This window comes from Brassica rapa, chromosome A03 (genome assembly GCF_000309985.2).
Source record: "Brassica rapa cultivar Chiifu-401-42 chromosome A03, CAAS_Brap_v3.01, whole genome shotgun sequence".
Classification (NCBI taxonomy): Eukaryota; Viridiplantae; Streptophyta; class Magnoliopsida; order Brassicales; family Brassicaceae; genus Brassica; species Brassica rapa.
Genome location: NC_024797.2, coordinates 17,888,814 through 17,912,685, shown reverse-complemented (window position 1 = coordinate 17,912,685; position 23,872 = coordinate 17,888,814). Strand labels below are relative to the sequence as shown.

The window sequence follows — 23,872 nt, the reverse complement described above, 5'->3', positions numbered from 1 at the left end:
TTTATGAGAAAGCAAAAATAACATGAATGAGATTGTCAACAACGATGTCAGTAACTAGAGAGTTATAGTATGATTCAAGCCGTAATCTACATATAATTTTAGATTTGACTTTGATATTGTCGAGAAAGAAACTTATTTAGGCTTTATCGTATGAGTGTATTAATAGTTTGCCAAACCTTTGTTTAATTTTGCTTACATGGAACAGATTTAACTTGCATTGGAGTAGTTTTGAGATCATTCTGAATAACTATTCTCTTCATACTCCTCAGTAGATATTGTCTTGTGCAGGTTGTTAAAACTTGTCTGAGCCTCTTGAGTTAGATCATGAGTTACTCTGAGCTAACATTTAGAACATGATCTAAACATTTTTGTTACAGTGCAATTGCACTTTAATGTTATGTTTGGTTATTATGAGATTGACGATTTGCATGTGTACCTAAAGACATGCTAACTCTTTTTTTTAATAGGATAGTTTGGGCTATAGTTTTTCTTGTATCTGAAGCCATCATCAACCACCCGTGATTTGCTATAAAAAAAGTAGAATGTTAGGCAAAACAACTTTTTGTTTGTGTGTTTATTTCTTTATAATGTTTCCTCCTTGGGAGTTTTTAGCTACTAGACAACTTGTCATTCACTTAAAATTGTAATCACACATGGATGGTTCTCATACATTAATCATGTGCACGGACATATAATTAAGTTACATTCATGCTTGTCTGTAACTTAGTTTAGTCGAATTTTTGAAATTACAGAGGAATTATAAAAGGGAAATCCTATAGTTAGATATGTTTCCAGCCTTTTTCATGGGCTCCATCATTCTGTTTAAAGTGTCTCCAAAAGTTGGCATTAAAATGGTTGCTGATGTTATTAAGAGAATAAAATATTAGTAGTTTTGAGCAGAGTGGATTAAGTAGTTTATTATTTATTTTTTGTCAATATCTATTTTAGTAGTATTTGTTTAAAAGTTGGAAACTGCATATACGTATTTGTATACATACATACACAAAGAGAGCGATTTTGACTCTTTTGAAACACCGAATCACAATCATTATGCACGTTAAAATTTTTGGATCCGAAAGTTAAAGTACCAAAATACCCCTCAATGGTTGATTATTTGTGATTATATAAAATTAACATTATTAATTTACCCTCTTCAATTCAATCAAGTCTTATATTAAGTGTCTACCACCTAAAAACCTTTTTACAAAAATTAAACAATGGAAAAAGTTTGAGATTAGGCGAACCCTATTTTCGGAATTTCGCATTTTACTGCCGACTATTATTTTTAATTTTTATTTAAATTTTCAAATTTTACTTTTTTGTTTTGTTTTTTGTTTCTCACGGTATACGGGTACTTGTCGTCAACAAAAATGGTGATTTTCTCTGTCTGAAAAACACTTTCTCTCTCTCTCTGTCTCTCTTGAATCTACTTCCTCTCTCAAAAAGTAGATTTTGACAAAGAGAGAGAGATACAACGGGAGGAGAGACAATGGGAGATGCATCAAATCCACCACTTGGAAGCAACTAAAAAAGTAAGAAGGAAGTTAAGTCAAAAGAGTTTCGAGCAGAAATAAAACAGAAACAATCGCCGCCATTGTTAGGGTTTTAAAGAAGCGAATAATAAAGCTTTGAACTTTGGTATTGAAGATAGATTTGCTTTTACATAGACAAGCAGAGAAAGAGACTCGTCAATGATAGTGACTCCTCCAATTTGAATCCGAAAGAGACCCCAAAAAAGATCTCATTTTTGAATTTCCTTCCTTCCTTCTACCCACAGGTACGCCTCTGCTATAGCCTGATCGGAAGCAGATCTGGCAATGTGATTGATGTCAACTGTGGGAGTTTCTATTATTGTATTGTAGTCTCTTAAGTTGAGATTGGTTCCTATGTATTCACTGTTTCTTCTTCTTCTTCTTCTTGTTTGAGTTACCCTTGTGGATCCGTTTCTCTTTGCCGCTTCAAGTTCCTCTATAGCATTTACATTGTGGCTTTTTACATCCACAGCTTTTGATGCTGTCTTTACTTTTTATTTGTTTGTTGGGCATGTGAAAGGGGGAGAAGATGAGACCAGCTGCTATACCTCTTGACTATGCTGTTTTCCAACTCTCCCCAAAGCGCTCAAGGTACCAACTAGTATTTGGAGATGGCTTCTTCTTTTTTTTTCCTTGTTAGAGAGTTTTTTTTTTAAAAGATACTTTTTTTTTTTAACTGGGCAGATGTGAATTGTTTGTCTCTACTGCGGGGAACACTGAGAAGCTTGCTTCTGGACTGGTCAAACCCTTTGTTGCTCATTTGAAAGTCGCTGAAGAGCATGTCGCCAGGGAAGCTCAGTCTATAAAGCTGCAAGTTGAAAGCAGCGAGAATGCTGGAACTTGGTTTACTAAAGGGACACTCGAGAGGTTTTGATTCCGTTTGATGTACAAGTTTCAGTGGAGTAGACCTCATTGGTTGTTAATTTTCCTTGTGCTGACTATGGTTTATAGGTTTGTACGGTTTGTTAGTACCCCGGAGGTTCTGGAGTTGGTTAGCGCTTTGGATGAGGAAATGTCTCAGTTAGAGGCTGCCCGGAAAATATATGGCGAGGTACTTGAACCTCTTTTAATTTCAAGTAAGCAAATGATGTGTTAAGTTAACTTGAGAGCTCTTATTGATTTTGATTATATCTTGCTTTAGGGGACTGGTGATCAGCGATCTGGTGCAAAAGGTATGCATACGGTTAACTTGTCTTGTAATTGTATATTCTGTTACATATACCGTCCATGGAAAATTTTGTGTCGGTTTAGGATTAGAGTTGTAATACTGGTAAGGCCTTATGGATGCTAGAAAAGTATCTTTTATAAACTATCATTGTGCCCCTTTTGATTAGACTCTTATAGTGGCTGAGTTTAGTTTACAAAATGTACGCCTCCAATATCACTGAGCCAAATATGAGAAAAGCCTTCGGAGTTATGAGTGGCAGAGTGACATTTAGAATCTGAACGCACTGTGTCGTTTTCTATTTTTGTCCACAAAGGTCCATCAGATATATTCAGTTACATGTTTGTCATCTTTTTCTTGCTTTGGTATAATCTGGCTAAACCTTTCTTTGTTCAGATGGCGCAGAAACTACAACAGCAGCTGATGTGACAAAGTAAAGTCCCAACCTTTCTTGCTATTTACATTTGATAAAACTATGAATATTTAGCTAAAATTTTCTACCAACATTTCTTGTGCACTCTTGAAATGTGTAACGCAAATTTTTTTCTCCTTTTTAATGTTTTCCAGGAAGGAGCTACTAAGAGCTATTGATTTACGGCTTGCAGCGGTTAGACAGGACTTGGCAACTGCTTGTAATCGTGCATCAGCTGCTGGTTTCAACCCAGTCACTGTCCCTGAACTTAGTCAATTTGCTGATCGATTTGGGGCTAATCGCTTGAAGTAAGTTCTAAGATATCCTTTACTTTATGTCCTCTATTATTATTTGCCAGGTCTTTCCTGTTGTTTTGCCCTATGTGTGTGCCCTTTTTCCACGCAAGAAGACTAGACAACAATTACGTCACCTTGTCTAATTTATCTGAGCTTAAACCAAAAAGATTGGTGCTGTAATTATAAGTTCTAGCTTTTCATAGTTGTAAGCTCTAATTTAGGTAGGTTTGGTCTGATAGTAACTTGAGACCTACTGGTAGGTGAATGAACATGATTATAAAGGACTAGGATGCCTAACTGTATTAAAAGAATTCAATTCTTAACCCTGGAGAATTATCTCACTCTTTAGAATATATTTTGGCTTTCAACTTAGTTAACTTCCTGTTATGAGTACTCTGATCATGTTTGGTCTGCTATACTTATTGCAGTGAAGCATGCGCCAAGTTTATCGCACTTTGCCAGAGAAGGCCAGAGCTTATGAGCTCCTGGAGGTTCAATCAGGGAGAAGAAGCTATACGTTCGTCATGGGAATCTGATATGTCAATTGATGATCCCAGTGAAGACCCAACCAAAAACCTAGCAGCTAATAGAACCCAACAACATAGAGAACATCGTATACAAGAGCAAAGTGCAACAGGAAGCAGTTACTCCCAGCAAGAAGCAAAGGTGATGCCACAAAGTAGTCATGATGAAAAGAATGAAGAAGAGGAGAAAAAAGGTCAATTGCAAAATGAGCCATTAGCAAGTCAGACTAAGCAGCTCACGAGACGGCTCAGCGTGCAGGAGAGGATCAATCTATTTGAAAACAAGCAGAAAGAAAACTCTGGAGGGAAAACAGCTGTGGTGAAATCCACTGAGCTGAAAAGGCTCTCTTCTGATTTGTCTTCTTCTGTGCGGAGATGGAGCGGTGCTAGTGACATGAGCATTGATTTGGGAAATGATAAGAAGGATGGTACTGGTGATAGTCCATTGTGCACTCCCCCGGCATCATCAGTGTCCAAAGATGGTGTATCTTCAAAACAATCTGTTGGCTACAATAAAATAGAGCAGACCGGATTGAGTCATGTTGAGAATCCTCATAGGACTGAAGACGAATGTAGTTCTAACAATCAGGATTCAAGCTCTACTTTCTTACGGAAAGATAAGGAGGTAGACTTGAAGGTGCCATTGAGCACGGTGGGACATCAAGGAAATTCACAGGATGGTTTATTGGAGAAAAGTTCCAGAGGGACTTTGGATTACTCAAGGAATGCAAATAGAGATGATGATGAATCTGATAACAAAATGGGCGATTTTGAATTAAATAAGCAGGACCAAATACAGTTTAGAGATCCTCTGAGTCATTCATTGTCTACACTACAGCAGTTAGGTGGTACTGAATCTAATTTCACTAGTGTCCGGAGCAATGGAGGAACTGCAGAGTCTCCTAGGAAAGAGCCTTCGTCTAGGCAGTCACCACCAGTTGAGGATCGTCAGAGAAAGACACAAGTCTATGGAGGTCAGTAAAATAAAAAATGTCTTGGTCTTTCCTTTATATGCATTTTCTTATATAGAGATAGTTCATGTGTGGTAGTTCCTCTAACCATCATGCATTGCTTAACTCATTCTTTTGTATTCTTAGCCGTCTATGGTATCTTCTTTGTTTTTCTAATGCCTGAAAATGATCATGATCCATGACTGTTGAAGTATTCTTTTTTATTATTAAACAGTTGAGTCTGAGAATAGGTAAACGACTAATTCTCAATTTTGATAACTTGCCTAGATTCTTTTCTAGACTTGTACATTTTCTTTATATACTGACTTGGACAAAAGGGGAAAATTTAGCAATCTTCTGATTATTTTTTCTTGCACCATCGTCTTTTAGGTTCTGATCAGATGAAAAGACCGCAAGGTAGAAGGGCTGAAGGTTCCGAGAGTGATACTATGAGCCAAATGGCCCCAGCAGAGCAAGTTCAAAGGGCCAGAGCGTCTAAGGGAAGCCAAGAGCTGAATGATGAATTGAAAGTGAAAGCAAACGAGCTTGAAAAGCTATTTGCTGAACACATGCTCCGTGTGCCGGGGGATCAATCCAGTTCTGTCCGTAGAGGTAAGCCACAGGCTGCCACTTCACAGCCTAGAAGACCTGTAGCAGAGGATCAGAAGACTCCAGCAACGCCAACTTTAAGCTCAAATGATGAAGACAAGTTCAAAACTCCGCCGACAATGAAGATGGTTGGTAACAATGACTATGGAGATAATACCACAAGGCAAAAAATTCCAGAGATCAGCTTTTCAGATAATTCTAGAGGAAAGTCATATGAGAAGTATATGCAGAAGAGAGACGTGAAGCTGAAGGAAGACTGGAGTTTGAGAAGGTCCGAGAAGGAAGCCAAGTTGAAGTTGATGCAAGATATACTTGATCGCAGTAACTCTGAGATGAAAGCCAAATTTTCTCAGTCTACGGGAAGACGTGACTCAGATGTTCGACGTGCAGAGAAGCTTGTGTACTTCAATTCTAGGCTGAGTGCTAAAAAGGATCAGGTATACGTCACTATATTCTGAATTTTTTTTTTTACCTTTTCGTGGGTGAAATGTAATCATTTGTTTCCTAATAACTAATAAGTTTTAATAATGTAATGTCTTGACAGCATCCGATTTGTTCATTCCTCACTGAAGAAGATGAAGATGTTTCCAGGAGCACTCAGAGTAAGAAGCTGCAACAAAACAAAACAAGTTCCTTGACTGCTCGAACCGCTGCCACATCAGCTTCACGCTCTTCAGCCAAAGTTTCTACACCCAGTGCTGTTAGACGGAGAGGACAAGACAAAGTTCTTGCACAGTCAGTCCCTAACTTCGCCGAGTTCAAGAAGCAGGAAGGCATGATGAAACCAGCCTCGGGAGTTGGAAAAAATGGTGTCCGTTCACAGGCGAGAAGCTCTGTTAGACCGAAGGCTGTAACTGAAGAAGAGAAACCAAGAAGGCCGGCAAGTATCAGAAAAGGTGCTGCTGAAGAAGCTGCTGAGTTGGCAGATGTCTCTCAGTTGAAGTCAGAGGATGATGTTTCTGTACCTTTGAATCTTGATAAGGCTTCAGAAGGATCAGAGGAAATGGAAAAGGAGGAGATGGAAGAAGTGGTTGATGACGCAGAAGAAGCTTTTACGGATGCAGAGAATGAGAAGTCAAGACATAGTCAAGAGTTTGAAGAATGGGGTGGTAATGGTGAATCTAATTCTCAGCTTGAGCCTGATTCAAATGCTGAGTTACCTTCTAGAAATCATCAAACCATCGGTTCATTCCTGGATTCACATGCTACAGTGGAGGACTCACCAGTGGGTAGTCCTGCTTTCTGGAACTTGTCTTCCCTTAACCAAACTGAGAATGATACAACTCAGATGAGGAAGAAATGGGGAGGAGCTGCTGCTCAGAAACGTGGTGTTGGTGGTGGTAATAATAATCCATCTCAGAGTCAGTGCCAGCAGGATGTGACTAAAGGGTTGAAGAGGCTGTTGAATTTTGGAAGGAAGAACCGTGCGGCTGAGAATTTGTCTGATTGGATCTCTGCTACAACCTCTGAAGGGGATGATGATACTGAAGATGGACGAGATCTTGCAAATCGATCATCAGAAGACTTGAGGAAGTCGAGGATGGGGTTTTTGCAGACGCAGGCCTCTGATGATAGCTTTAACGAGAGTGAGCTATACAATGAACAAGGTAACAACCTTTATGATTCTCATATTATACTTAATGCATCCAAAGAGGTTTAGAAAATGATTTCTCATTATGTTCATCTTGATGTGAGTCTAACATTGTGTGTACCTAATTACAGCACAAAACACAAGTGCACCATTAAGCTTTAAACTGAAGGAGGATCAGGCGTCAGGAGCTTCTGTAAAAGGTAATCTTCCTAACCATTCTTTACTCTCTATAGAGTCTAAGGGTTGAAGGTATATTATGAAACACCAAAGAATCTAGACACTAACCATCCGAGGTTTTAATCATATGAACTGAGATCTCAAATGTCTACTCCATTGTATTATATAGCGAAGCTGGGATCTCACACTCTTTGACTGTTAGCTATATGCTTTTAACTGACTTTTAACCGTCATGTTTATTGCAGCACCAAGGTCATTCTTTTCACTCTCCAATTTTCGTAGCAAAGGGAAATGATTTGAGAGACCAAAGGGTTCATAGGATCCAAGCAAATGAAAGATAACACATGATTCACATCGCAGAGAGTGGCACGACACACGAGTGTTGAAGAGTGAAATGATCTGAGATATCACGTGCTCTTTGTTTCCAGGTAAATGTATCATTGAGAATAGTTTCTCTTGTATCCATAATCATCATCCCTTGTTCTGATAGTGGTTGAGCCTACGTTTGTAAATTTGTATCAAACCGGAAACATGTCCTTATCGGTTTGGTATCGATGTGATTTTGGTAGTACAAACAAAAAAGGGTGGCAATGTTTATTTAACCAGTTTATACACTGTTGGAAGATAATTTCATTCTATGCAATTAAAAAGATTTAGCAATGGGACACAAACTTGGTAAAACAGTTAAAATAAAGTTACTAGCAAGGTGTATGGTAGGAAGTACATATCGTAGTCTTGCATATCAGAAACAGAGATTAAATAAGAGATTTTATTTGGAAAAATTATAGATGGAACTGAAAAATTACATTTAAGTTCAGAGATTTGTGTGTTGGCTATGTTTGGTTTGAGCAACAGCAATCTCAGCTTGAGTTTTAGCCAAAAGAGTTTGGGTTTTCTGAATATGAGTTTGGAGTAAAGAAATAATCCCAACACATCCATAAACAGGATCTTCTACTCTGCATTTTGCTTCAAAGGACAAAGATTCCACCGCTTCAGCTCTTGTCTGAACAGGAAGTTGCTGTCCAAAGATCCACCATCAATATTTTTAATACAAGGGGACTTAGAACATATACAAATATATATACACACAAAGACTTTATATTATACCTGAAGCATTTTGGAAACGTCGCCAGCCCCATAGATTCTGTGGATACATGAAAATTTATCAGGATCACTTGGAGGGAAATAAGGTGAGAAAATGCAATCTTTTGGACATCTTCTTCTCAAATATTTGCAAGCAGCACATCTTTTAGGATTCATTACAGATTTTCTCCGGAGATTATGAAATATAACAAAAGATTATGAAAATCTAAGAACAAGGATTTGGATTATTTGTATTCTTCTTAGTTTCCTTTTTCTTTTCCAATGATCCAACGGCTACATTCCAGTTTATGAAAAATTTGAGGACATTTACATAAGGTAAGACTATTGAATGTTGATTCTCACTGTTTCATGACCAACAAGTAACCGTTGACGTCCTTATTCATATGGGTTACATAATTTATTGGGCCGACCAATTTTATCTATATGGGCCGTAACACTCTGGAGGAGTTAGAGGGTCGCATGATTCAGTATCATGATAAGATATTGAGATCAATGTTATATACTTTATTACAAGAAATAGCGTTGACCTTACTTTATCTGCATCTGGGTTTCTTCAGATATGTGAGTACTTTTCTACTACATTCAGCTTTTTAGATCATATATTATGTTTTTTATTACTTCCGAAAACCTTAATGACCTTAGCCAATATTAGCTTTTTTTTTGTGGTTTCAAGAACTTAGCTACTTTCATTTGAAGTAGACGAAGCAAGTCATGTAATGGATACTTTGGTTTTAAGAACTGGTCCTTGTCTGGTTAACATCAAAGTAATGATATGAAGACCCTCTTAAAAAGATTTGATCATCTCTGTTTTAATCTTCGATGTTAGAGCAAAATGTTCTGGTATGATTATTATAGCAGTGTTTTTGAGTTTCTTTCTTTTGATTAGATAGAGATGGACCAAATCGTAAACGTGAATGAGTTTCAAGAGCTGGCGAGACAGGCTCTCCCTAAGATGTACTATGACTACTATAGTGGAGCAGCAGAGGATAAACACACTCTCAAGGAAAATGTGGAAGCTTTCAGTAGAATCATGTAACAATATCCATTACAGTTATCCTTTTACAGTTTAGTGGGTGACAAGTATATATAACATAGTGGTATTCAGGTTTAGGCCTCGGGTTCTCGTTGATGTGAGCAAGATAGATATGTCTACAAGAATCTTGGGTTACCCTATCTCAGCTCCTATCATGATTGCTCCAACAGGAAACCATATGTTGGCTCATCCACAAGGTCTCAGTTTCATAACTTGTACTAAGGTTATATGACATTGTTGGGATATTGATTTTTTATTGGTCTTTTATGTTAGGAGAAACTGTTACTGCTAAAGCTGCAGCTGCGTGTAACACTATCATGGTACTAAGGTGTTTATAGGAGCACATGTTTTTTGCATTCTGTTTAGGTTTCAAAGGTGATGAATATATCTTTTTTTGGTTGTGTGAATGAATTTCAGATAGTATCATGTATGTCTTCATGCACTCTTGAGGAGGTTGCTTTAAGTTGTAACGCGGTTCGGTTTCTTCAAATATATGTAAGTAGGACTCAACATGCTTCCTTGGTGTAGTCTTTTAGGCTGCAGTTTCTTAGTTGGCTCTGATTTATTTTGTAGGTGTTCGAGAGACGTGATGTAACTGCTCAGGTGGTGAAAAGAGCTGAGAAAGCTGGATACAAGGCCATAGTTTTGACTGTTGATGTTCCTAAACTTGGTAGAAGGGAAGCAGATATAAAGAACAAGTAACCACTCTCACATATAATAAGCTTCTTTGCTTTCCTTTATAGTCTATCTGAAGTTGGAGTTTTCAAACTTCTTTCTGTAGAATGATACCACAGAAGCTGAGGAACTTCGAAGGTTTAACCGAAGTCCAACCTGTGAGTAGTAGTAGTAGTAAGGTTCGATCACTTACCTGTTCTTGACGTGATACTTTGTTCTCAGAGTGAAGGTTCAGGGGTTGAAGCATTCGCCTCTCGTGCTCTTGATGCTTCTTTGAACTGGAAGGTAACAATACTATACAAGAAAAGTTTCTATGAGAGTGTGAGTGGATTCTATATAATGTTTTGCACTGCAAAAATGATTAGGACATCGAGTGGTTAAGATCTATTACAAAGTTGCCAATACTAATCAAAGGAATACTCACTCCTGAAGATGGTAAGACTCCTGTCTCATACGCCATTATATAGCATGTGAGTGTGGCATACTATAAAACTGATTATATTGGCAGCTCTTAAGGCTGTTGAAGCCGGTGTAGATGGAATTGTTGTATCCAACCATGGGGGTCGCCAGCTAGATTACTCCCCAGCTACTATAACTGTTCTAGAAGAGGTACACCAATCAAATTAAACTTTGATTTTAGAACAGACTTATTCTTCTTAACGACCAAACTGTTATCTTTTATGAAACTGCAGGTTGTTAATGTGGTTAAAGGTAGGATTCCAGTTTTGCTAGATGGAGGAGTGAGACGAGGAACAGATGTTTTCAAAGCTCTGGCGCTAGGAGCTCAAGCTGTTCTTGTAAGCTTTTGAGTAGTGTTGTGGTTTGGGACTTGGTATACATCTTTCAAGTTGATTTAGTGACACTATTTGGTTTGGTGGTGATGCAGATAGGGAGGCCTATAGTCTATGGGCTGGCAGCTAAGGGTGAAGATGGAGTGAAGAAAGTGATTGAGATGTTGAAGAATGAGTTTGAGTTAACTATGGCACTTTCTGGTTGTCCCACCATTGGTGACATTACCAGAAACCATGTTAGGACTGAGGATGAGAGACTTAAATCTAACCTCTGATCCTACCAAAAAGGCTGAAACTGAATCAGTTGAACAAACAATATATACTCAATCTTGATCATTTTTTCTGTACTTAAAAAACATATTTGATGAAAACGTTGTCTGTGAGACTGAAACAATGATGAGCTACGTACGTTTTTTTCCTCCTTACAAAACTGTGTTTAGTGCATAAAATGGCAGAGCATTAATCATGATTTGATCCTAATCTATAGTACTGCATGCCTATTCAATGCACATTATACAAAAATCTCTGGTCCAGTATGCTGCTTATACTCTGCAGAACCTGGATTCAGTCTATACTCAATCTTGATCATTTTGTAATATAATGTACTTAACATATGATATGAAACAATGATGAGTTATGTTCTGTTCCTGCTTACCGTCTTCACGTGTGATATAGTTCATACATAATGCAAATAATTGATACGTAATGCTCTGTTGGACTGCAACCTGTGAGTTAATTAATGTTCATGTAAAAGATTTTTACCAGTTTTTGACAAGATTCAGGACTTGAAGCGCCGTGGGATCTAGAGCACATGATGCTTTGTTTAGCTGGAAGGTGGTATATAATCTTGTGAACACAGTAGTTGTCATGAAACGCCGCGTTTTCAACTCCTGAAGGTTTGTGAAAAGGGCATAAGTGTAATTAAGCGAAACAGTAGGGGGGGAGTCTCATCACCGCTGGTAATGAAATCAATTAATTATTATTTTAGTTTTTCGGATAAATAAATAAAATAAAACTCAGCAAAACGTCATCAAAAAACATCCTCAGAGAGATGGCGGCGATTATCCGGTGCTGCTCCTCCTTCTCCCATACTTCCACCGTCCGTACTCCGCCGCACGAAAATTCTCGAGGTCCAGGTTAGCTCATCGTTTCACCCACTTCAGATTCTCTGTTCCTTTGTGTTGTGAGTGATCCTCTTTTGCTAACGAGGCATCGAAATCACTTATGCTTAAAGCTATTTGGGCAATTGTTTGGTCTCCGAGAAAACGCAATATGTTCAGGGAAGTAGCTAGTGTTTGAACGAAGAAAATGGTTTACTTTGGGCAAAAACAAAAAAAAAAAAAAAAAATCAAAATTTTGCCATATAGATAAACATTGGTTTGGTTTGTAGTTAAAGCATGTTTTATACTCCAGCGTGATTTTTTTTTTTTTCAGAGACTGGGAAGTTAGCAAAACCTATTGGCTACACCTTAGTCAGAACGCCTGGAGCACACCATCTTATCTCCAAGATTAAACCTTTGTCTACCACTCTTAATGAGCGTGGAAGCCAAACACCATTTGCCAGCTTTGAAACTTTTGATAAGTTATCAGCTTTTGAGGTGTGTTTTGCATATGCATCTAAACAAACCTATGAGTTTTATGTTCCTTGAATATTGTGATAGTAAGTAAGCCTTTAGACATCGATTGTCGCAGGGAATCGGGAAGCTCAAGTTACCTGTGGTGGCAGTGTTGTTGACAAACTCCCTTCTCATGGGTACACCTCTCGAAGCGTTGGCTGCTGAGATATGTGAGCCAGAGAGTTCCATCTTCAACATGCCAGTTTTGTTGCTTGTAGCACTTGTTGGAGCCACTGTTGGAGGTTAGTAACGTCCTCTTTCTTCTGTATACGCTTCTACATAACTGTACTCAAACTGCGGTTTTGATAACACTGTCCAGGGTTGGTTGCTCGGCAGAGGAAAGGGGAGTTACAGAGGCTGAACGAACAGCTACGACAGATCAACACAGCCCTTCGGAGACAAGCCAAAATCGAGTCTTACGCACCAGGGCTAAGCTACGCACCTGTAGGAGCTAGAATCCCATCAGAGAGCGAGATCATTGTGGACCCAAAGAAACAAGAATTGATCTCCAAGCTGAAGACAGGGAAGACCTTTCTGAGGAACCAAGAGCTAGAGAAAGCTTTTGCGGAGTTCAAGATCGCTTTGGAACTTGCGCAGAGTCTCGGAGACCCCATCGAAGAGAAGAAAGCTGCCAGAGGGTTAGGCGCTTCGCTGCAGCGTCAAGGGAAGTATAGAGAAGCCATACAGTACCACAACATGGTTCTGGCTATCTCGAATAGGGAAGGAGAAGATTCTGGGAGCACTGAAGCGTATGGAGCTATTGCAGATTGTTATACTGAGCTGGGAGATCTTGAGAAAGCTGGGAGTTACTATGACACCTACATTGCTCGGTTAGAGACTGACTGATTATTCATCCGCATTGTCTTTTTGTTTGATGTGTTCATGTCAAATCATATGAAATGGATGTCAGAATCCCTTTTGTTGAGTGTAATTTTGTTTGTCATACAATCCACAGCTAAGCACACAACTGCAGTTAAAGAGTTTGAGTTTGAGTTTGATGAAACATCAGAATCATTAGAAACAAAGTAGAATTGAGCATCAACACTTCTCTAGAAACAAACATACAAAATGATTAAATATTGATGACAACCCAGTCAGGCCCAAGCCCATTTATAAACGACGTCGTTGCTGCCATATATCAAGGGCCCACTTTTCTGACCGAACTTGTAATTGTGGGACCCGACCAATGCGTGTAATAATGGGTAAGTTAAGTCCGGTCTTGACTGGTTTTTAGAGTCTAATGACAGTTTTGCCCTTAGCTCTGTAAAAGGATAAACGAAGAATATATATTCCAAGAGAACCAGTGGTGTCGATTTTGCTGGCGTGCAACGATTTTCTCATCCAAGTTTGGATCGGATTTGGGTTTTATATTTTTTTTCGAAGAACCCGTGTCCGTGTTTTCGATCCAGAGTAGAAAGTCTCAACCTTTTTATCGCTTTCCTTAAGTTGAATCAAGAACCCTAAACCTAAATTTATCCTTTTTGTTAAATTTTCGATTCGTCTGAGTGCTACTCCTACTCTCATCAACGTTATCGGTTGTGTTTTTTTTAAGAAAGACGAGAACTTTAGTTCAATTTCGAGCGGATAGAGTCAGTGAGGATGTCTTGGGCTGGTCCTGAAGATATTTATCTTTCTACTTCACTCGCTAGTTATCTCGATAGTAATCCCTCTCTCTCTCTCTCTCTCTCTCTCTCTCTCTTTCTCTCTGTTTTACAGATTCGTTCAACCGTATGTGTGTATTATGTATTGGCTAATCGCATTTTAGAGCTCAATGTTGCGAACTACTCAGTAGCAAAGAGAGTCTAAATTATTGCTCGTGAAATTGAATTATCAAAGCTTTTGGTTTATTTAATTGGTCGATTCATACTGTTCAATGATTATTGTTAGCATTGCACGATGTCAAATATGATGGCAGGCATTACCGGTTCATTCTTGATTCAACGTTAAAAGAAGTATAATATAACATGTTTCGAATATGACTCATTGTGCATCAGATACTTATGGGTGTTGGCTCTGCTATTAATGAATAATGATGCAGGAAAAATACTTGTGCTCCTTAGAGATGGTAGAAAGCTTATGGGAACTCTCCGTTCTTTTGATCAATTCGGTATTCACCTTTTCTTTTTCGTTCTCCTATGTTTATGATAAGTGAGATAGATTAAAAGTCATTTGCTGTCAATACACAGCCAATGCGGTTCTAGAAGGTGCGTGCGAGAGGGTCATTGTAGGTGAGCAATACTGCGACATTCCTTTAGGCCTCTATGTAATCCGTGGAGAGAATGTTGTTCTGATTGGTGAGATGGTAAGACTTCTCCTTGTTCTTTTCTTTGTTGTTGTTATCTCACTTTGTGTTTTTTCAATTCACTGATTTGGGCCTTAAACCATGTGTTAGGACACAGAGAGAGAGGAGCTTCCTCCACACATGATTCGCGTCTCAGAGACAGAGATAAAAAGGGTAAGGCGTCAGAGCACATACTCTAACTACAAATTAATTAGCAAACTTGGATAACTTGTGATGTGTTTGCTGATCATTTGGTTATGGGGACTGCTTTTGTGGTGTAGGCGCAAAAAGTGGAGAGGGAAGCGGGTGAGCTGAGAGGAACAATGAGGAAGAGAATGGAGTTTCTTGACTTTGATTAAGCACTGGATTTGTGGCCCCATTAATTTCTCTTGGCTCGCAAGTTTTATGAGGAGCCTTTTTTTAGTGTATGGATGGAGAGATATCTTGGTTTAGGGGACTGATGTAGGTCTCATTTTCATTCTGGAAAAATATGTTTGTACTTGTTTTTACCCTTACAAATTGCAAATTATTTTACAAGTCTTAGGAATACGGTTGGCGATTGGCATGACCTAAAACTTTTCTTTAATGAAGCTTTGAAGAATCTGTTCTAAATTCAAACTTTTAAAATCGACCCAAAGATCTTCCAGAACAGCATTCTAGGCCAACCCGTTATCATCCATCTATTTTCAATTTATGCTAAACCGAGACTAACCAAGTTGTTTCCCACCATAATAGTCCATGCATATATGTATATATAATAATAATTAATTTGATGTAAATAACAATGGTTCTGTTAGTTCATTCTTAAGCTGGAAAAGAGTTTAACATTCCTTGTTTACATAATTTCTCTATAAAAGAACCTTAGAAAATTCATCAATTTCAATTTCACATTAAGGGAGTATGCAGAGTTAAGACACATGAGAATGACCTAAACTCTAAGATATGTACACCTTCAGATTCAAGAGAATACAAGTACATTGTTATATTCTTTTGTTTTTTTCCTTTAACACTAGATATTAAAATCCAATGGGGAATCTAAAAAGTAGAAAATGGTTCCAGTAAAACAACATCACGACCAACTGTTTATTACTCTCATCCTTGATTATGTGGATTTCCCTGTAAAACACAACAGAGAGAGAGAGAGAGAGAGATATCTCAGTATCCAAGAAGCAAAAACCAAAAAAAATAGGGATGAAGAAGAGGGGAAATAATGACCGGCTGGTAAGGAGGAGGCAGCGGCATGTAAATCATATCCGGCGGCCTAGGATGCTGACCTTGCATCATCAGCTCCTGACCTTGCATCATCAGCTGCTGCCACTGCTGATACTAAAACATCACAACAAGTCCTTCATCATTACACTTCTTTTTCTAATTTCGTAAATATTTATTTACTTATTTTGGTTTTGTGAAGAGTGATGTATAATAGGTAGGATTTTTCGTGATCTTAGTGTCTTCATACCTGGGGAGGTGCATTTGGAGGATAATAAGTTTGAGGATACTCGTGGCCAGGATAACGAAGAAGCTGCTGCTGTCCAGGATATTGCGGTTGAACCTGCATATATTTTTCACATCTTTTGCTTCGTTTCTTTTTAGTAAAAGTTAGGCTCTATAAAATAAAGTGAACTTACTCCGTAACCAGCAGGCATTACAGGCATTACAGGCATCTGCTGAACCGGTGGAGGTGGAGCAGCGTAGTAGAATGAGCCACCTGCAATTGAAGATTGAGGCCGTACAGGAGCTGGTGATTGCGATGGTTTGAATTCCTGATCAGACCAATGACTTTTGATTAGTAAACACAACAAAGAATTTGAAACAAATCAAGTAGAAAAAGTAAACCTTTGCATTCGGGTTAAGAATGGACTTTTCTGATGACGGCAACGAACTAATTGACGAGCTTGGTGATGATAGTCCAGGACGAGTTGACGCCGACGGAGCTGGGCCGCTCTCTGAACCTCTTCTAGAAGCCGACTGACCAAAAGAGCTTTCAGATTTTCTTTCACCAGAAACTTGATTGACTTGCCTTTCTTTCTCAGCAACAGTCATCGAAGCCGAGGAGGTTCCACCGCCACCAAGATTTGCACCTTCTTCGATATCTATATTCCAAACACACAATATTTTCTTAACAGGTACACTGCCTGTGTACAAAAGCAACTTTTTCATTTGGCGACTTTAAAAGAGGTAACGATCAGTGGAACATTACAGAGCGCCAGTAGATAGTCAGTTGAGATCAACGTGAAAATAAATATTAGTTTCAGGCCAAGAGAAAAACTGTGAGCCATGCTTTTAAAATTGAAAAGAGGAACAAAGAGTAAGAAAGAAGTAGCATGTACCTCCATGACCAGAAACTGATACCTCAGGTGACTGTGTAAATACAAAACAAAGCCAAAGAAACAATGTTAAAAAATAATAGAAGAACGCCGAACGCAATCATTGATCAAACATGCATAAAAAACATGGAGTTGAATTTACTCTGTTACTGCGGGCAACCTCTGGATTATTGTTGTTTCTTCGCTCACCCAACTGGCTCTCACTGTTATGTCAAGAGAAACTCTCAATGTAAGAGAAGTCTTTTAGATGATTAAAAAGTCCGTAGCCTAATGGCAAAAAAAAGACCTTATACTGCTGCCTCGGGCAGGAAAATACTTGGATCGCTGTTCAGAGGGAAGGTGACCAGCGTGATCATCAGATATCGAGCAGCTCTCACCCTGATTGAAAATGAATGGTAAATATCAACAACTGCTCTGCTCGACACTACTTTCAAAAAAGAAGTCAACCATACCCCATAACCCTTGCCACTAGAAGAAGTTGGCTTCTGGCCACTAGAAGAAGGTGGCTTCTGGACAATAGAAGTAGATGAACCACCGAAAGTCTGATCGTTGCAAGTGTCCAGCAATTTGTCGTCTTCCTCATCAAACCCACTATCATCAAATCCATCAACTCGACGGACAGCTGAGTATTTAGCTTCCTCGTCAGTATCAAATTTCTCATTAACTTGAAGGCCTCTTTCCTGCAGGCATGGAAATTAGAGATCTAGAGTTATATAACAACAAAAATGTAGAGATCAAGTTGTGCAAATAAACTCCCCAAAATCACCTCTGCTACATGAAGATCTCCGGTATTTTCACCCTCAATCTCTCTCGCAATCTCTCTGGCTTTCTCTTCCAGCTCTCTAGTCCAAAGACCTCTGTCAAGTGGTGTGGTATACATTTCCTCATTGAAGGTGCTCCTTACTCCAAACCGTTCCTGATTCACCTTAAACTGATCCCATCCCCCACTGCCAGCAAATAGCCATGTTGTGAGAGATATGGAAACCGCAATCTTCCTAATCTTATGGACATTCACCAAGGGCTCTTCCTCTCAATATATTATATGCTTTCAATAAACAAAAAATCTTGCTCAACAGAGAGATAGAAAAATAATAGCTTTCCAAAAGGAAGATCTCCAATCCTAATGTTGAAGCACAAAAATAATCCATTCGTTTCATTCCCACATTCTCTCGTCTAAATTGTTCAGATAAGAAACCGTGGTCTTAAGAATCTAGCTAACAAATTTGCATATGAAGCATCCAATAGATAAATTTGCATGAAATCAAAATACGTATGTATATACCGTTTCCAAGGCTTATCAAACACATTATCCAGACCCTCAGGAACTTGACCATCAGGTAACCAGGGTTTTAGCTCTCTTCCCTGATCAACACGACAGGACTTTGATATAGAAGAATCCGTCAAAAGCTCCACCGACTTCTCACTCTGAACGGCTTTTAACTTGCCGTCACTGAATACGGAGAGATCCTAACACCAACATCAATCACAAAAGGAATGAAAATATCAAATCTCAGCGTAATGTCCCTTCCCTGCCATATAACGCATTAAGATAAACTTAAACAGAAAAAAAGTTCGCATATGATTAATAAAAGGAAGCACACCTTAGCTACAACTTGCACAAGCTCATCCCCAGTAATAATGAAAGTCTTATAAGGTGGCTTTCTGACGAACTCGGAACGAGATTTATGCCCTCGTAAAGTACCGTCTTTAACCAGGGATGCCATCTTTAGAACAATTCCTAGAAGTTTCAAGAAATTTAGAAAAGAATAGTAGTGTTTTCCTATGCTTCACATATCTAAGAAAATAAATAAATTCTGACTCAGAGCCTCACCAAAATCCTTCTCCACATCAGCAGCATGAAATATACCACTATAAACCGATCCATTTTTTAGATATGCTTCCACGAGATGCCCAATCATACATGTCGTGAGGTACACTAAACTATCACGTGAACGCCTCTTCAAGCTTCCATCTTCCACATTCATTGTAGCCTTAAACTGTTCAAACTAAGAACGATAGGGAGTTGAAAAAATAGCATCTTGGTGAATCCACAGACAAAACTGCTCAGCGAAAGTTATAGTGGTATGAATGAAGAGTAGTATCGTGTTCAGCATCTTCCCCAATATAATCTTGTTACCATTATGCTACTCTTCCATCTATACCATTGAAACCCATGATTACTATCTTACGGGAAAATACAATCAAAAGAATAGCCTCGCCATCACAGAACAAAATAAACATAAACAAGAGCCGGACTGCATCAGAAAACAGTGGAACCTTTGAGAAAAACAGATGTTGTGTTGATTATTCTGCACGAAAATGTGAACAGCAGTAAGGGAAACAAAAAACCATAGCGTGTCGGCACAAACATGATACCAAATAACTATCAAGATGCTTAGACGCAAAGAAAGGAAGGCATTGATACAATCATCAGCATCAATTCAACCAACACTTTATCAAAGTTTGAACAAATCAAGTAGATAAAGTAAACCTTTGCATTCGGGTTAAGAGTGGACTTTTCTGGTGAGGGCAACGAACTAATTGGCGAGCTTGGTGATAGTCCAGGACGAGTTGACGTCGGTGTAGCTGGGCCGCTCTCTGAAATTCTTCTAGAATCCGACTGCCCAAAAGCGCTTTCAGATTTTGTTTCACCAGAAATTTGACTGACTTGCCTTTCATCCTCAGCAACAGTCTTCGACGCCGAGGTTCCACCGCCACCTTCTTTGATGTCTATATTCCAAACACACAACATTTTCTTAACAGGTTCACCACTGCTTGTGTACAAAAGCAACTTTTCTAGATTCCATTTGGCGACTTTAAAAGAGGTCATCATCAGAGTGGAACATTACTGACGGCCAGTAGATAGTCAGTTGAGATCAACGTGACAATAAATATTAGTGTCAGGCAGAGTGAAAAAATGTGAGCAGCCTTCTACGTGTAGCACAGGAAAACAAGTTCAGACTTCTGTGGGCATTCAAATCGGAAAAACAAATATAGTGGCGTGCAGATATAGAAAAAGAGTAAGAAAAAAGTGGAATATACCTCCATGACCAGAACCAGAAACTGATTTCTCAGGTGTCTGTGTAAATACAAAAGGAAGCCAAAGAAACAATGTTAAAAATAATAGAACAACGCCAAACGCAATCACTGATTAAACATGCATAATCAACATGGAGTTGAATTTACTCTGTTACTGTGGGCAACCTCTGGATTATTGTTGTTTCTTCGCTCACCCAACTGGCTCTCACTGTTTTGTGAAAGAAACTCCAACTGTGAGAGAAGTTTTTTTGATGATTAAAAGCCCATAGCCTTATGGCAAAAGAATGACCTGGTACTGCTGTCTTGGGGAGGAAAATCTTTGGACCGCTGTTCAGAGGGAAGGTGACCAGCGTGATCACCAGATATCGAGCAGCTCTGATCTGCATTTGTTTCATTCTGAAAGGGCTGACTCTCACCCTGATTGAAAATGAATGGTAAATATCAACAACTGTTCTGCTAGAAAATACTTTCAAAAAAGAGGTCAACCATATCATATACAAGAAGCAGTAGTGTGGTGTTCAGCATCTTCCCCCAATATAATATTGTTACCATTATGCTACTCTTCCATCTATACCATTGAAACCCATGATTACTATCTTACGGGAAAATACAATCAAAAGAATAGCCTCGCCATCACGGAACAAAATAAGCATAAAAAGTGCCGGACTCATGCATCAGAAAACAGTGGAATCTTTGAGAAAAACAGATGTGCACAGCAGTTAAGGAAACAAAAAACCATAGCGTTTCGGCACAAACATGATACCAAATAACTATCAAGATGCTTAGACGCAAAGAAAGGAAGGCATTGATACAATCATCAGCATCAATTCAGCCAACACTATCAAAGCTACCCTTCAACATAAATACTCAGAATGTAAAATGGAGAAGTGCAAGCAAGCAAGCAGTGTACCAACAACATTGTGCTCCGTTCTTCTAAAACTATCGTATGAAAACAGAGAAGACCAGTCATCAATCCAAAGAAAGGTCATCAAAACAGTAATATATTTTTAACTCCTCTTGTCTTATGTAACTATGATTCAGGTTCTGGTTTGAAGCCAAAGCTTTTAGCATACACAACTCGATAAAACAAGCAGGACCATAGTAAAAAGTGCAAAGGAACAGAAGGTTACATACTGCCTGAGACCACGCAATTTCAGGATTAGCTTCTGTGTAATCTCCAAAGAAATAACGGATGGCGTCTTCTTGATTCCACTTGCAGTGACTGAGGCAAGCTTCTGCGTCTTTTCGAGACGCTACAATAACCACATCGCAGAATGATTTGACAATCTCCTCTTTCAACCGAGACAGTTGCTCTTCAGGCGAATTCGTCAGCAGAATCGAACTCATACTTGACGACAGCGCCTCAGCAGATTCCTTAACGGGACTTGTACTATCTTGAATCTGAATGGACAGATGGAAGCAGTATATACATCAACACTGAGAATGGCAACTCAAAGAGAGAGAGATCATCAAGAAAACACATCGAGAAAAGAGCAAGTCAGAGGTTACATACAGCTTTTGTGTAATCTCCAAAGAAATAACTGATGGCGTCGTCTTGATTCCACTTGCAGTGAGTGAGGCAAGCGATAGCGGCTTCTCGAGACGCTACAGTAGCCACTTTGAAGAATGATTCGATACCTTCCTCTTTCTCCTCTTCAGGCGTATACGTCAGCTGACTTGAACTCATACTTGACGGTGACGCCTCAGCAGATTCCTTGCCGGGCGAATTTTTTTCTTCCACAGTTTGAACAAGACTTGTACTTTCTTGAACCTGAATGGAAAAAGTATATGCATCAACACTGAGAATGGCAACTCAAAGAGAGACCATCAAAGTAAAAACTAAAAGAGTAACTTTCTTCATTGCAAGGTTATGTTTTAAGCGAACACAAATATCGAGAAAACACTAAACCCTACAGCAAGCCAGAATCATACAGAGCAGAGAAAGAGAAGATACCTTTAGTTGAGATGACACCATTAGAGGTGTAGCTTTGAGCACTTGTTCTTCACTGTACAGACATACAAGACACGTATACTCAGCTACCAATAATCTATGCTCAAGATTATGAGGGTAGACGGATAAAGAAAAGGACTTTATCATTCTCCAGCGATCATATATACCTTAAACTGCAGTCTTCCTACTCTTACGGACATTCACCAAGGGATCTTTCTCACAATATACTATATGCTTTCACTAAAAAAAATCTAGCTCAACAGAGAGATAGAAAGATAAAAGCTTTCCAAAAGGAAGATCACAATCAGCCTAAAGATAGAAAAATAATCCATTCATTTCATTCCCACCATTCTCTCGTCTAAACTGTTCAGATAAGAAATAAATTTGCATAGAAGCATCCAATAAATAAATTTTCATGAAATTCAAATATGTATACATACATACCTTTTGCAAGACTCATCAAACACATTATCCAGACCCTCAGGAGCTTCACCGTCAAGTACCCTGGGTTTTCGCTCGCTTCTCTGAACAACACGACAAGACTTCGATATAGAAGAATCCGTCAAAAGCTCCACCGACTTGTCACTCTGAACGGCATTTAACTTGCCGTCACTCACTACGGAGAGATCCTAACACCAACATCAATCATAAAAGGAATGAAGGTATCAAATCTCAACGTAATGTCCCTGCAATGTAACGCACTGACATAAACTTGAACAGAAACAAAAGTTCGCATGTAATTAATAAAAGGAAGCACACCTTAGCTACAACTTGCACAAGCTCATCCGCAGGAATAATGAATATCTTGTAAGGTGGCTTTCTGACAAACTGGGAACGAGATTTATGCCCTGGTAAAGTACCGTCTTTAACCAGGGATGCCATCTTTAGAACAATTCCTGGAAGTTTCAAGAAATTTAGAAATGGCAAGAAATAGAAATTTTTTCATATGTTTCACATATCTAAAAAAAAACAAAAAAAATCTGATTCAGAGCCTCACCAAAATCCTTCTCCACATCAGCAGCATGAAATATACCACTATAAACCGATCCATTTTTAAGATGCGCTTCCACGAGATGCCCAATCATACATGTTGTGAGGTACACTAAACTATCACGCGAATGCCTCTTCAAGCTTCCGTCTTCCCCACTCATTGCAGCCTTAAACTGTTCAAACTAAGAACGATATGGAGTTGGAAAAAGTAAAACAGATAAAAGAAATTTATGGAAACAATATTTTCTCAAATTTTGATAGTTAGATCTAACTGCTCAGCGAAAGTAACATCTAAATCCATGAATCGATCTAGTAAGACAAAAGCGCATATCATATAAATGAAGCAGTGGTATCGTGTTCCCCCAATATAATCTTGTTACCATTACGCTACTCTTCCACCTGAATCGCCAAATTCTCAAAATCTTTCCCGATAACGCGAAAGAATAACGGAGCAACGTACAAATCCAGAGATAAGCTCCTAACAAGACTATTCAATACCTCAAAAACTCTATCCCGATCAGAAACCAAGCTCGCCGGCCCAAGTGTAAGCGAATGCACCGAAGCGGGACGAGCTCGATTGCTTCCGACGCGGCGAGTTAGGGTTTAGTACAGAGCTAAGCTTCGCGCGGAGAGAGTGACGGTAAAACGATTCACCATTAGTCTTGGAGAAAACGATAGTCGGAGAGAATGATCGGAGCTGAGTGAGAGTAACTGCTTCGCAGAGTGATGAAAAGAAAGAAGAGCGCTACAAGAAACCGATCGTTGCGTGGGGAAATGATCTCCTACGGAGAAACTGATATGGTTAATTA

The 23,872-nt window shown here is 38.9% G+C and overlaps 6 protein-coding genes across 21 annotated transcripts; 4 read left to right on the top strand and 2 right to left on the bottom strand.

Moving 5' to 3' along the window:
* The first annotated feature begins 6 nt into the window (after positions 1 to 6).
* Positions 7 to 7,884, top strand: LOC103859557 (COP1-interacting protein 7). Of its 3 annotated transcripts, XM_033286398.1 has the most exons (13): positions 7 to 1,532; positions 1,778 to 1,888; positions 2,053 to 2,123; positions 2,217 to 2,399; positions 2,484 to 2,583; positions 2,674 to 2,704; positions 3,094 to 3,130; positions 3,265 to 3,417; positions 3,834 to 4,903; positions 5,270 to 5,925; positions 6,033 to 7,095; positions 7,211 to 7,279; positions 7,502 to 7,884. In XM_033286398.1, the coding sequence occupies exons 3-13, from the start codon at positions 2,062 to 2,064 to the stop codon at positions 7,549 to 7,551; spliced, it is 3,474 nt and encodes a 1,157-aa protein (XP_033142289.1). In that variant the 5' UTR covers positions 7 to 1,532; positions 1,778 to 1,888; positions 2,053 to 2,061; the 3' UTR covers positions 7,552 to 7,884. The 3 variants fall into 3 exon arrangements, with proteins under 3 accessions (XP_033142289.1, XP_009135364.1, XP_009135365.1); XM_009137116.3 differs by lacking the exon at positions 1,778 to 1,888; XM_009137117.3 differs by lacking the exon at positions 1,778 to 1,888 and having other exon boundaries at positions 7 to 1,777.
* Positions 7,683 to 8,776, bottom strand: LOC103859556 (LOB domain-containing protein 24). The gene is made up of 2 exons (XM_009137115.3): positions 8,364 to 8,776; positions 7,683 to 8,274 (listed from the first exon to the last, which is right to left on the bottom strand). Exons 1-2 carry the CDS (start codon positions 8,514 to 8,516, stop codon positions 8,071 to 8,073), a joined length of 357 nt encoding a protein of 118 aa, XP_009135363.1. The 5' UTR covers positions 8,517 to 8,776; the 3' UTR covers positions 7,683 to 8,070.
* Positions 8,777 to 8,843: 67 nt separating this feature from the next.
* LOC103859555 (peroxisomal (S)-2-hydroxy-acid oxidase GLO3) lies at positions 8,844 to 11,301 on the top strand. Of its 4 annotated transcripts, none has more exons than XM_009137113.3 (12): positions 8,844 to 8,921; positions 9,247 to 9,392; positions 9,466 to 9,590; positions 9,667 to 9,713; positions 9,811 to 9,888; positions 9,967 to 10,091; positions 10,175 to 10,226; positions 10,291 to 10,353; positions 10,434 to 10,503; positions 10,577 to 10,677; positions 10,761 to 10,865; positions 10,955 to 11,301. In XM_009137113.3, exons 1-12 carry the CDS (start codon positions 8,853 to 8,855, stop codon positions 11,132 to 11,134), a joined length of 1,161 nt encoding a protein of 386 aa, XP_009135361.2. In that variant the 5' UTR covers positions 8,844 to 8,852; the 3' UTR covers positions 11,135 to 11,301. The 4 variants fall into 4 exon arrangements, with proteins under 4 accessions (XP_009135361.2, XP_009135362.1, XP_009135360.1 ...); XM_009137114.3 differs by having other exon boundaries at positions 8,867 to 8,921; positions 9,251 to 9,392; XM_009137112.3 differs by lacking the exon at positions 8,844 to 8,921 and adding an exon at positions 8,958 to 9,124.
* A 483-nt stretch (positions 11,302 to 11,784) lies between these two features.
* On the top strand, positions 11,785 to 13,478 carry LOC103859554 (protein FLUORESCENT IN BLUE LIGHT, chloroplastic). Of its 3 annotated transcripts, none has more exons than XM_009137110.3 (4): positions 11,785 to 11,995; positions 12,294 to 12,457; positions 12,552 to 12,717; positions 12,795 to 13,478. In XM_009137110.3, exons 1-4 carry the CDS (start codon positions 11,911 to 11,913, stop codon positions 13,319 to 13,321), a joined length of 942 nt encoding a protein of 313 aa, XP_009135358.1. In that variant the 5' UTR covers positions 11,785 to 11,910; the 3' UTR covers positions 13,322 to 13,478. The 3 variants fall into 3 exon arrangements, with proteins under 3 accessions (XP_009135358.1, XP_033142336.1, XP_033142337.1); XM_033286445.1 differs by having other exon boundaries at positions 11,841 to 11,989; positions 12,288 to 12,457; XM_033286446.1 differs by having other exon boundaries at positions 11,866 to 11,989.
* Positions 13,479 to 13,717: 239 nt separating this feature from the next.
* LOC103859552 (sm-like protein LSM1B) lies at positions 13,718 to 15,326 on the top strand. 3 transcript variants are annotated; one of them, XM_009137108.3, is made up of 6 exons: positions 13,718 to 13,920; positions 14,028 to 14,135; positions 14,514 to 14,582; positions 14,662 to 14,777; positions 14,868 to 14,930; positions 15,038 to 15,326. In XM_009137108.3, exons 2-6 carry the CDS (start codon positions 14,075 to 14,077, stop codon positions 15,113 to 15,115), a joined length of 387 nt encoding a protein of 128 aa, XP_009135356.1. In that variant the 5' UTR covers positions 13,718 to 13,920; positions 14,028 to 14,074; the 3' UTR covers positions 15,116 to 15,326. The 3 variants fall into 3 exon arrangements, with proteins under 3 accessions (XP_009135356.1, XP_009135357.1, XP_009135355.1); XM_009137109.3 differs by having other exon boundaries at positions 13,740 to 13,885; XM_009137107.3 differs by having other exon boundaries at positions 13,742 to 14,135.
* Positions 15,327 to 15,612: 286 nt separating this feature from the next.
* On the bottom strand, positions 15,613 to 23,812 carry LOC103859551 (polyadenylate-binding protein-interacting protein 4). 7 transcript variants are annotated; one of them, XM_033286401.1, is made up of 24 exons: positions 23,562 to 23,812; positions 23,071 to 23,236; positions 22,833 to 22,969; positions 22,518 to 22,702; positions 22,077 to 22,128; positions 21,636 to 21,893; positions 21,257 to 21,523; positions 20,412 to 20,539; positions 20,270 to 20,330; positions 20,126 to 20,162; positions 19,575 to 19,813; positions 18,915 to 19,089; positions 18,685 to 18,821; positions 18,366 to 18,550; positions 17,850 to 18,030; positions 17,536 to 17,763; positions 17,370 to 17,461; positions 17,226 to 17,286; positions 17,087 to 17,117; positions 16,593 to 16,891; positions 16,385 to 16,519; positions 16,216 to 16,308; positions 15,972 to 16,082; positions 15,618 to 15,872 (listed from the first exon to the last, which is right to left on the bottom strand). In XM_033286401.1, the coding sequence occupies exons 2-24, from the start codon at positions 23,222 to 23,224 to the stop codon at positions 15,849 to 15,851; spliced, it is 3,270 nt and encodes a 1,089-aa protein (XP_033142292.1). In that variant the 5' UTR covers positions 23,225 to 23,236; positions 23,562 to 23,812; the 3' UTR covers positions 15,618 to 15,848. The 7 variants fall into 7 exon arrangements, with proteins under 7 accessions (XP_033142294.1, XP_033142295.1, XP_033142296.1 ...); XM_033286402.1 differs by having other exon boundaries at positions 18,915 to 19,080; positions 23,071 to 23,245; positions 23,562 to 23,810; XM_033286399.1 differs by having other exon boundaries at positions 23,071 to 23,245; positions 23,562 to 23,809.
* Positions 23,813 to 23,872: the final 60 nt, after the last annotated feature.

Excerpts from the sequence above, each read along its gene's own strand:
- LOC103859557 (XM_009137116.3), top strand. The coding sequence starts at position 1,497 with ATGCATCAAATCCACCACTTGGAAGCAACTAAAAAA. Across the intron at positions 2,400-2,483 it reads ACTAAAGGGACACTCGAGAG|GTTTGTACGGTTTGTTAGTA; the intron begins GTTTTGATTCCG and ends TATGGTTTATAG. Across the intron at positions 5,926-6,032 it reads TGAGTGCTAAAAAGGATCAG|CATCCGATTTGTTCATTCCT; the intron begins GTATACGTCACT and ends ATGTCTTGACAG.
- LOC103859556 (XM_009137115.3), bottom strand. The coding sequence starts at position 8,516 with ATGAATCCTAAAAGATGTGCTGCTTGCAAATATTTGAGAAGAAGATGT. Across the intron at positions 8,275-8,363 it reads ACGTTTCCAAAATGCTTCAG|CAACTTCCTGTTCAGACAAG; the intron begins GTATAATATAAA and ends ATCTTTGGACAG.
- LOC103859555 (XM_009137113.3), top strand. The coding sequence starts at position 8,853 with ATGTTATATACTTTATTACAAGAAATAGCGTTGACCTTACTTTATCTG. Across the intron at positions 9,393-9,465 it reads GAAGCTTTCAGTAGAATCAT|GTTTAGGCCTCGGGTTCTCG; the intron begins GTAACAATATCC and ends AGTGGTATTCAG. Across the intron at positions 10,866-10,954 it reads TAGGAGCTCAAGCTGTTCTT|ATAGGGAGGCCTATAGTCTA; the intron begins GTAAGCTTTTGA and ends GTGGTGATGCAG.
- LOC103859554 (XM_009137110.3), top strand. The coding sequence starts at position 11,911 with ATGGCGGCGATTATCCGGTGCTGCTCCTCCTTCTCCCATACTTCCACC. Across the intron at positions 11,996-12,293 it reads CGAAAATTCTCGAGGTCCAG|AGACTGGGAAGTTAGCAAAA; the intron begins GTTAGCTCATCG and ends TTTTTTTTTCAG. Across the intron at positions 12,718-12,794 it reads TGTTGGAGCCACTGTTGGAG|GGTTGGTTGCTCGGCAGAGG; the intron begins GTTAGTAACGTC and ends AACACTGTCCAG.
- LOC103859552 (XM_009137108.3), top strand. The coding sequence starts at position 14,075 with ATGTCTTGGGCTGGTCCTGAAGATATTTATCTTTCTACTTCACTCGCT. Across the intron at positions 14,778-14,867 it reads TTGTTCTGATTGGTGAGATG|GACACAGAGAGAGAGGAGCT; the intron begins GTAAGACTTCTC and ends ACCATGTGTTAG. Across the intron at positions 14,931-15,037 it reads CAGAGACAGAGATAAAAAGG|GCGCAAAAAGTGGAGAGGGA; the intron begins GTAAGGCGTCAG and ends TTTGTGGTGTAG.
- LOC103859551 (XM_033286401.1), bottom strand. The coding sequence starts at position 23,224 with ATGAGTGGGGAAGACGGAAGCTTGAAGAGGCATTCGCGTGATAGTTTA. Across the intron at positions 17,764-17,849 it reads GAGATCTTCATGTAGCAGAG|GAAAGAGGCCTTCAAGTTAA; the intron begins GTGATTTTGGGG and ends CCATGCCTGCAG. Across the intron at positions 17,118-17,225 it reads AGGTTGCCCGCAGTAACAGA|TCACCTGAGGTATCAGTTTC; the intron begins GTAAATTCAACT and ends GTATTTACACAG.